Source organism: Thamnophis sirtalis, unplaced genomic scaffold, assembly GCF_051295495.1.
Source record: "Thamnophis sirtalis isolate CommonGarterSnake01/CBP01778 unplaced genomic scaffold, rThaSir2_p1.2 scaffold_11, whole genome shotgun sequence".
In the NCBI taxonomy this organism is placed as follows: Eukaryota; Metazoa; Chordata; class Lepidosauria; order Squamata; family Natricidae; genus Thamnophis; species Thamnophis sirtalis.
The window spans coordinates 36,079,539-36,090,132 of NW_028261391.1; the positions used below are offsets into that span (position 1 = coordinate 36,079,539).

The 10,594-nt window shown below is 39.0% G+C and overlaps 1 protein-coding gene across 1 annotated transcript; it reads left to right on the plus strand.

Moving 5' to 3' along the window:
• Positions 1-943: 943 nt before the first annotated feature.
• On the plus strand, positions 944-10,594 carry LOC148043607 (adiponectin-like). The gene is made up of 4 exons (XM_087725520.1): positions 944-1,025; positions 3,847-4,077; positions 6,191-6,201; positions 9,117-10,594. Exons 2-4 carry the CDS (start codon positions 3,854-3,856, stop codon positions 9,614-9,616), a joined length of 735 nt encoding a protein of 244 aa, XP_087581646.1. The 5' UTR covers positions 944-1,025; positions 3,847-3,853; the 3' UTR covers positions 9,617-10,594.

Below are 10,594 nucleotides of genomic sequence, written 5' to 3' on the forward strand. Positions count from 1 at the left end.
TATCAAAAAAAATAATAATCATGCTTATCAGAAAGTAGATTATAATGTAGATTTCTAAGGTTAGGAATTTCCAGCACCGTTCTGGTCAATAACATCTGAACATCATGACATTTGATACCATGATTCTAATTTGGATGAGAGAGTTATTGTGTATTGTGTAAGAACAAGGCAGTATGTTTCAAATGCTTTTAGATAATCCAGCCAAATATAATTCATTGTATCATTTACATAATATTTCCCTTTTGCAGCTGAGAGCCATGAAGCTGGTCAAATCACAAATTGTTCCATTGGATATGTTTGATGTATACAGAATGTGAGACAGTATCAAAGGTTAAAGCAAAGGGACACTTAAAAATGCATGAACATAGAAAGAACCTGCTTTTTCTTCCCTGTACACTTAACATCCTAAGATATAAAGTAGATATGGACAAGTATGGCATGTCCCATAGATAATTTGTGTCTCCTTTATGTATTTTATCAATCCAAACCATTAAATTTAACAATAATCTGTATTTTTCATCAGCATGATAATTGCTGTATTTTTTTAAAGTAAGGGTTGGCATTATGTATTATATTTCATCTTCAGGTTCGTATTTTGCTTTAATCTGACTGTAGAAACAAAAGCCAAACAAAATCAAAAATACATAAATTCACTCTGCAAATTTGATCCTGCCTTACTCCAGTGAACATTATTTATTTTACCATCACATTTTTGTGACCCTTGCTGCAATAAAAATAATTAAAAGTTCAGTGCCTTGGTAGCAACAAGTTACCCTGTCTACAGCAAGTAAAAAATAAGCCACATTAGATTTTAGTGGCGTGCTTAATTCTTGAATTCTCACAATGATGTTGCAATTTGCAATGATGTTGCATATAGTTACCAGATTAGGTAACAAACCTAAAGGGCAGCATCTTAATTGACAGTTCCATGTGCCTCTTTGTGAGAAGTGATCCAAGGACCACTATTCTCTCCACTGCATTTCTGATGTGCCTGCAAACTACAGAGGACCTCACCTAAACAGGTGGTAAGAAAGATGCATTTTGGGACAGATTAGTGCACTAAGCTGTACTTTTCTTCAGAAATTCTGCTTGTCCTCTAATGTGCTAATATTATCATCTATTATTATTTTGAATATTATTATTGACTAAACTGCTTAGTTGCTGCATTTGTCCAAAGGTTCTAAACTGTTTGAATTAATAATCAGAGATTGAACATTTAATAGATTATAATTTTAATGTAGAATGTAGCAGGTTTGGAATCTTTTTGAGTTTTATTAATTGCAAATTTGAAATTTTAGTATTTTCTGGCCATTTTCAGTGTCATTAGCTGTGCAGCACAATCTTTTCAACCTGAGCATAAATTTCACTGTCTTAAAAACAACCAGCTAAAGAACTGTAATTTGAATCAATTAGTTAAACTGAAAGTTTTATTTCATGATGCAGTGAGAGATTTTCTCAGAAAAGGAAAATACTGCTTTTCTCGATAAATTGTTAAAGAAAACCTCTGTTCTGAGTGCCAATTTTGGAAATTCCCAATTGTTTTTTTTTTCATTTCAATAGATAATATGGCATTCATATACTTTCCTTTTGGGTTTTATTTTCCTGCAGTCAGGTTGCCTTCTCTGCAGACCTCTGCCACAGTAAATTCACTCATAACTTTTAGCAAAAGAACTGCATAATATCCCTATGTTCCCTGAAGATTTGTGATATCATGATACATCATGAGATCAAGGATAGTATTTCCACCCATTTATATCTGTATAAGATGGGTATGCCAATGAGAAATGCATTCCTTTCTAGTCACAAATAAATAACAAATGTGGCATGGTCAAAACATACTGAACAGTATGCAGGATGGAGAAGTTCCAGAAATGCAGATGCATATGTGGTTGCCAGTCACTCCAAGATAAACTTCATTACATTGAATAATATTTCAAAATATAATGGGATTGCAGGCTGTCAGAATGGAAAAGGTCACACTTTCTGCCACCTTGTCATAGGATCCCCCTGACATACAAATGTACTGCTGTTGATAACCTGAAGCTGGAGAGGGGGTGGGGAAGAGAATTGGTAAGGTTTTTCCATACAGTCTCTCTCTGATGGGAAGGATGAGTTGAAATAGGGTAAGGAGCTGGCAGGAAAGTGCTGGAGTAAAATTTAATGTGAGAGAAGGTGTTTGAAAGTAACATATTAATAGTATTCTGGAAAATCAGATATCTGTGGAAATGCTGATTCACGAAAGAAGGACAATGAGTGAGAAACTACATTCTCTTAGTGAAGAGATGGCCATCTATCTGATCCTACTAGACAGGCAAATATTATTTGAAATGGGTGGTTCCACAGATAGCCAGATCTTGAATTATTAAGAGTTTTCATATTTCCTAAATCTGTTCCACATTCACTGATATAAATATGCATATAAGTCCCAGGGAGGAACTGTGGTAAGTATAAATTGGCATGCAGAATCATAAGCTCTCAAATTGAAGCCATGTTCAATCAGGGCAGGAATATCTCCTTGAAATTTTGAAGAATAAAGAACAAATCACTTCTCACTATAATGGATCAGACTGAAAAATGGCCTGAACTGAGATAAAGCCACTTCCAATGTTTCCTAAGGTCTCTAGTTATTGCTATTTGCAACTCAGCACCTTCAGCCACCATGACCTTTGCTGAAAAATACTGAAAGCTGTAGATCAGGGGTGTCAAACTCAAGGCCTGCGGGCTGGATCTGTCCTGTGGGGCCAGCCTGGAAACAGCAAAGAACCAGCCCGCAGTGCCTCTGCCAGAGAAAACGGAGCTCCCTCCCCCAAGCTCTGCTTTCACTGGCAAAGGGTTATCAAAACAAATTAAAAACAAAACAAAAGGAGAAATGTTTCCCCTTTTGCATTTGACCATGCAAGAAGAGGCAGGAAAGAAGAAAGGGAAAGAGGAAAGACAAAGAAAAAGCATGAAAGATAGGACTAGAGCAAAAAAGGAAAAAATAAGGAAGGAAGGAAGAAAGGAGAATGAAGAGAGAAGGAAAAAGAAGAAAAAGGAAGGAAGGAAGGAGATTATAATGAGAGTGAGGGAGGGTCTCAGGGATGTCCTGCCTGAGCACTTGGCCACCCCAGGTGTCCCCCTGACACAAGTGACATTGATCTGGCCATGCCCACCATGCCCATGTCCCCAGACTCTCTGAGGTCAAATACAATCCTGATGCAGCCTTCAATGAAATCGAGTTTGACACCCCTGCTGTAGATCAATAATTTCTTTCCTTTGTTTTTGCAGAAATGTATCTTCTTCCCAGGGGTGGGTTCCTGCCAGTTCTAACCTCTTCTGTAGAAGAGGTTCCACAAATCTACAGTGCCGTTTAGAACCGGTTCCAGCTCCTTTCCCAAGCCTGTCCGCACATCATCAAGATAAAGAGCGAGGAATTCTGGGAGTTGACATCCACAAGTCTTAAAGCTATCAAATTTGAACATCACTGGGTTTTTTTTCTAAAGGGTTAGGGGTGCAAGGGTCTTGTAGCTTGTAGAGTTAAGACTTGCGTGCTTCAAATGCCAGTTTCTGAGCCAATATTTTAGTTGCTAAGCAAGAGCGTTGTTAAGTGAGTTTAACCACATTTTATGAGTTGGCCACACCCACCCGGTCTCATGATTGCCAAGCCACTCCCACCCGGTCACGTGGCTGGCAAGCTACTCCCACCCAGTCACATGGCTGGCAAGTCACTCCCACCCAGTCACATGGCCAGCAAGCCACTCCCACAAAGCAGGCCACATTTACAGAAGAGGTTCTAAAAAATTTTGAAATCCACCACTGCTTCTTCCTAAAAAAATGTCTGATAGTATTACACTTTATTTTTTCCAGGTTAAACATGAAACAAGCATCAAGCCACCTTTTTTGTTCTGTGGTGCTGCTAGTGGTGTTTAGTTGTAACCATGAAGGTTCTGCAGAAGAAACCTCTCCACAGCCTCAAGGATCTTGTACAAATTGGATGGCCGGATCACCAGGTCACCCAGGTCATAATGGAGTACCGGGGAGAGATGGACGTGATGGAAGACAAGGAGAAAGGGGAGAGAAAGGAGACCTAGGTGAGAGGTTTAGTGTTCAGCTTGTTTCTGTGAGAACGGTATGTTTGATGTGCAGTATTCTCTAATCTACTGTCCTCCAGGTGTTTTGCAACACAATTCCTGTGCTAGCTAAGGATTATGGGAAGTGTTGTGTAATATATGTGGGTGACATCAAGTGATAAGGCTGCTTTAATTCATTTAGATCAGATTTACTGTTTAATGGGATGCAGATGATTATTTATACCATTGTTTCTTAAATTTGGTAACTTTAAAATGTTTGGACTTCAACTGTAGGAATTCCCCAGCCAGTATAGCTGGCTGGAGAATTCTTGGAGTTGACCACCACAAATCTTACAATTTTGAGAAACACTATTTACACCAGGAATTCTCAAGATAGACCTTTTTCAAAAATGTTCTTTAGATTTATAGGAAGAAAATATAGAAATATAGAATGCTGTAGATGGCCCAGAAACAGAATGTTGATGTTAAAAGAAAATCTGAATAGTGTTGTCATTAAGTACACAGAAAGAGCAGCCAAATCAGATAGATAAAAAGAAAACCTGATGTCCTTGTAGATTTAACTGACCGAAAAAAAGAAATGTGTTTGTTTATGAAAACTATAAATCTAGTTTTTCTTTTCTTTTCAGGACTTCCAGTAAAAGTAATATTTGAATAAAGTTATTTTCAGCCTTCCTGGTACCTTTCAGATGTGTTTGGCCAGCAACTCTTTCCAAAAACACCTGCTGGAAATTCTGAAAGTTGCTTTCCAAATGCATCTGGTCAGGTCATATCGCAGCAGAACAATTAAAAAGAATAAAATGATAATAATAGAACCCAATAATAAAGGAAGCACAAGGCAAAAAACAACACTGTAAAATACATTACCAGACTGTATCAAGTAGCATATTTAGAAATAAATTAAATGTGGCATTAGATATTGAACAAATATATATTCTAGAAGAGGATAATTAGTTCTTTCTTCTCATGACTTTCTACGAAATATATTTTAACACGGTAGGTGAAAGGAAGAATAGCAGGTTATTAAAAATATAATTATAAAGTTGAATTCTTCATTGAACCTGGGGAAGAAAAAAAATCCCGTTTACAAACATTAATTTGAACATTCAAAAATTACTAGTCAATATAGTAAAATAAAACCCAGCAAATTAAGTATGATTTCTTTAAAAAAGAAGTGGGGATAATAAAGGAGTACAAGTTTAAAAGAAATACCATAGACTAAGTAATTCAAAATAAAATTAAGTTTTTTATTAAATTTTGGGTTTTGGGGAGGAGTTGTACAGACTTTGACAAAAAAACATGTATCAAGAATTTACTGGTGCAAATCAGTGTATCCTTTTGATGTGTATAATTATTATTTTAGTTATATATATTTTAGTTATATTCAATTCACAACTTGTGCTTTCCATCTAGTTCTAGAAATATGGTAATCCATTTTATATAGACAAATTATGATTATCACATAGGAGAACAAATGTATCCTGAACAAATTGTGATTGTTATTAAATGTTCTGGAAAGTGAGTAGAAGGATTCATGTCAAATATCAATGATACAAAAGCTGTGATTTAGGCAGGGGAAAATCTGTATCATCATCATTGTTCTGCCTACTCAGCACAGATAATTTCATCGCAATGGGTCTCAAAGGTTTTATCAGTATATGGATTTAGCCTTGTCCAGGATGAACAGATATCATTCCACCTTAATAATGACACACAGTTCTCCTTGAGTAGCAGTTAGCACATCGGAGAGCCAGTTGGTTTTGTATAGTTGCTTGTCTCATTCCAACAAGTTCTTGATTTACTGCTGCCAGGGCATTAACAGTAGTGTTCAAGACTGTGAAATGAGATCTGCAAATTCATTAACTTTAATCATGATATGCCCCACTCCAGCAGGGGAAATTAAAGATACTTCATAGCCCTAGTATTAAAAAGCATTGGGGTTTTTGTTGTTTTTGCCATCTACAGTACCTTCCAAGTATAATAATTTAAAATGGCATTAGTGGGCAAAGTATATCAGTGATTGCATGATCTCTGTAGATAAAATAAATGTAAATAGATCAATGAATAAGTAAAAGTGGGCAAAGTGGCTTTAAAATAATAATGCAACCAAACCACCCCCAAAGTAAAAGTAAAGGTTCCCCTCACACATATGTGCTAGTCGTTCCTGACTCTAGAGGGCGGCGCTCATCTCTGTTTCAAAGCCAAAGAGCCAGCGCTATCTGAATACATCTCCGTGGTCATGTGGCCAGCATGACTAAATGCCGAAGGAGCACAGAACACTGTTACCTTCCCACCAAAGGTGGTTCCTATTTTTCTACTGGCATTTTTACATGCTTTCGAACTGCTTGGTCAGCAGAGGTTGGGACAAATAATGGGAGCTTATTCCGTTACGTGGCACTATGGATTCAAACTGCCGACCATTTTGATCGACAAAGTCAGCGTCTTAGCCACCGAGCCACTGGGTCCAAAACCATCCCTATTAACATCTTTTTATCCAACTGGGGGGGAAGGCAAGACCACACATATGTTCCAGATACTGCCATTTGGTGCATCCATTTGCAATCCTGAAACATTTTTTCTTTTCAAAGTAAAGTGATTTTTCTGTTTTCCCAGTATTGTTCACCTGTTCTTTCCATCTTGGGAGGCCTTCTCTCCTTTTTTTGTGAGATGTCCCCGTCCCCCCACCCCCCCAAAAAACCTGCTGATTTGACTGTCAGAACAAATAAGGGTGTTATGCAAACACAAATATTAAATATCTACTACCCATATGTTGCCATTCATGTCATGACTGGTTATGATACATACTGGCATTTTTATCCTTCCTCCCTGTCATAAAAGCAATATTATGAGAATCCTTATCCTTGTCATTACCATGAAAAGTTTATCATCAGTTAAACAGGATAAAGAGATATGTTTTTCTTTTAATAGCTTCCTAAAAGTATCTAGCTGAAGATAATCACGTCCTAACAAAGTTCCTATATACAATGGGAAACCACCATGTCCATGTACTGGCAAAGGAAAACAAAATCAACTATTATATCCCTTATTTATTAATGCATACTTATGCATCCACAACAGATAACTATTTATGAGACTTCATGTTTTGCAGAAATTACTGCAATCAAAATAAATGGCAGACTGAAAAAGATGCTCATTTAGGTGATAGATGGTCAAGGATATCTTTATTCTCTTTCTCATTTAAAATAATGCTTACTGTTTCTTCTGCTACTATCAGCACTTTGGTTTTTTGATAATATCCTTTATTTCGTATTGATCCAAATCCACTGTTGCCCCTTAAAGAATTATATTCTGCTCCATCTACCACTTTTATGGGCAGATAATAGATTTTTCCAGGAATAGCTGGGGAATCCATTCCCATTTGCAAATGCTACTATCTCCTCCATTAGGTAAATGGAGGAGATAGTAGAGCCTGCTGTTCCCCTTGGTAAACTGGATCTCTTACACCAACTAGCACTGGATTCCCATTATAGCTAAACTAGATCCAAGGCCATATGTGCCTTGAGGTATACCAATGAAAATTCCCAAGGGATTCCCAACAATTCCCTCCCAACAATTTGGCTAGCATTCCATCACTCAGGCTGGGGGGCCAAATTTTACACCCCTCAGACAGGGTTCGCAACTTGGGAGTCCTCCTGGATCCACAGCTGACCTTTGATCACCACCTGTCGGCTGTGACCAGGGGGGCATTCGCCCAGGTTACGACCCTACCTGAATCGGGAGGCACTCACAACAGTCACTCGCGCCCTTGTGACCTCTAGGCTGGAATACTGCAACGTGCTCTACATGGGGCTGCCCTTGAAGAGCATCCGGCGACTTCAGCTAGTCCAGAATGCGGCCGCGCGAGTGATTGTGGGTGCACCTCGGTTCACCCACATAACACCTATCCTCCGCGAGCTGCACTGGCTACCTGTTGATCTCCGTGTGCGCTTCAAGGTGCTTCTTACCACCTATAAAGCCCTCCATGGTAGTGGATCTGGGTACTTGGGAGACCGCCTCCTGCCGATTACCTCCTCGAGACCGATTAGATCTCATAGATTAGGCCTCCTCTGAGTGCCATCTGCCAGCCAGTGCCGGCTGGCCACTACGCGGAGGAGAGCCTTTTCAGTGGCAGCTCCGACCCTCTGGAACGAGCTCCCCGTGGGGATCCGTACCCTCACCACCCTTCAGACCTTCCGCGCAGCCCTCAAGAACTGGCTATCCTGCCAGGCCTGGGGGTAGAGATTGATCTGCCCCCACCCGAATGTTGGATGAATGTTGTTTACTTTTTAATTATATGTAATGTTATATGTTATTGTCTGTATCCTCCTCCCTATGAGTTGTTAGCCGCCCTGAGTCCCCTCAGGGAAAAGGGCGGCCTATAAATAAACCAATTCAATTCAATTCAATTCAATTCCCCCCCCCACAACTTTTGATACAGCTATGACCACAGAACTAGAGGTACAGAGATATTTTGAAATGTCCCTAGTGCATCTTTAGGGCTACCTGCATTGAATGGTATCTGGCTATTTAGAAACACATTCTAGGAGAGTATTGTTGATAGGGATATCAGACTCATATCCTCTCTACAGCCTTCCTTTTCTATGGAACAATATTTCTCATGTGATTAGAATGGCTCCATATCTTGGGAAGCTAGCAGGAAGAGGGGCAACTGCAATTTCTGATTAATGGGCTCTCATAGCCTCAATAACAGTTGAATGTGGGGATCTTCTTAAAACCTGAACACCAAAATGTACAACTATGAAGAAGATTAAGCTAGGAGTCATTCTATTTGTTCTTGGTGGAGTACTATCACTAAACTCATAACTCTGAAAAGATGGAGTGCTTGGAATTCATGAGTAATAACCTCTGATAAATAATCACAGGATTCATCGCTAACTATAATATTAGTTATAACTGCTGTTATTGCCATTTATAAGAGGACTTTGGTGTCTTGAAGAGAAATAGAGGGTAATATAATGCAATCAGATATGAGTCTTCAGTTAAATGAGAATGAACTATCCTAATAAAAAAATTCAATTTACTTTATAGGTGCAAAGGGATTTAATGGATTTCCTGGTGTGCCAGGTCCTCCAGGACCACCAGGTCTTTCAGGCATTCCAGGATCGAAGGGGGAAAGTGCCACTGTCTATCGATCTGCCTTTAGTGTTGGTTTAACATCCAGAGTTTCTTATATTAATATGCCTATCAAATTTACAAAGGTCTTCTACAATGAACAAAATCACTACAATGCCGTCACAGGAAAGTTCCAATGCACCATTTCTGGAGTATATTATTTTGCATATCATCTCAGTGTATATGCCTCAGATGTGAAAGTTAGTTTATTCAAGAAGGACACGGCAATCATAATCACCTATGACCAGTACCAGGAAAACAATGTGGATCAGGCTTCTGGATCTGTTTTACTCCATTTGGAATCGGGGAATGAAGTCTGGCTACAGTTATATGGAGAAGAAAAAAGTAGTGTCTATGCTGATAATGTTAATGATTCAACTTTCATGGGATTTCTGCTTTACCCTGATTTGAATTGAGTTGTAGAAAGGGGATGAAGTAGGGAAGATGGAAAACAGCCAAGCATGATATGGACTCCATTTTTCTTGTAGACTTCTGGTATGTTAGAAACACAAATAGCCTTGGGTGGTTCAAATTTGAATGCTTATTGCTTGCATATTATGATTTCTGCGTGTAAGTCATCAAATATTTGTATTCCTTCACACCACTTCAATGGTTTTCAGTTCATACATTCAGTTGTCGGTTATGCAATAATCAGATACAATGAAATCAAGTAATAAGCATATGCACAAACATGAATACATGTGCACAAACCAGTGGTGGGTTCCGGATCCTGTTGCAACTGATACAGTGCAATGGGGCTGGGCGCCCACCACATGAACGTGTGCAGCGCGCACATTCGTACTTACCACCCACAGCACTCCGCAACCCCTCTGCGACGCTCCAGCTGCTTGGCGGAGCATCGCGCAGGCGTCCTATGCTCCTTGCGCTTGTGCGGAAGCCCTAAAAACTTCAAATACTGGTAAAGAGCGCGGGCAGGCAGGTAGGCCCTCCGGAACACTATACCGGAACAGTAAGTGGTGCTCCCGGCAGGTACCAGTACGCCCGTGCCGGGGCATACTGGTCGTAACCCTCCACTGGCACAAACACACACAGACATAAGATTTCAGCCTATACTTACTCAAGATAATGTTACAGTATGTTTATTTATAGTTACATCACAAAGAATAAAACAATGATTGGATTTACAATTGTATTAAGCCTTAATGGAGTTTGGTTTTGGATTTGCATATAATATACATACAGGCACTGTGGTTTGTAAACCACATTTCATAGCTTGGCATGCTCTGTGACTTTAGCTAATTGTGATTTATTTAATCAACTATGGTAATATCATGATGTGTGAATCAAGCCAGTGAGATAAAGCTTTAGCATCAAAATTTTCAGAATGATTCTTGTTTAGACCTAAATTAAAATTTCAGTTGTATTTAAACTCA

Excerpts from the sequence above, each read along its gene's own strand:
- LOC148043607 (XM_087725520.1), top strand. The coding sequence starts at position 3,854 with ATGAAACAAGCATCAAGCCACCTTTTTTGTTCTGTGGTGCTGCTAGTG.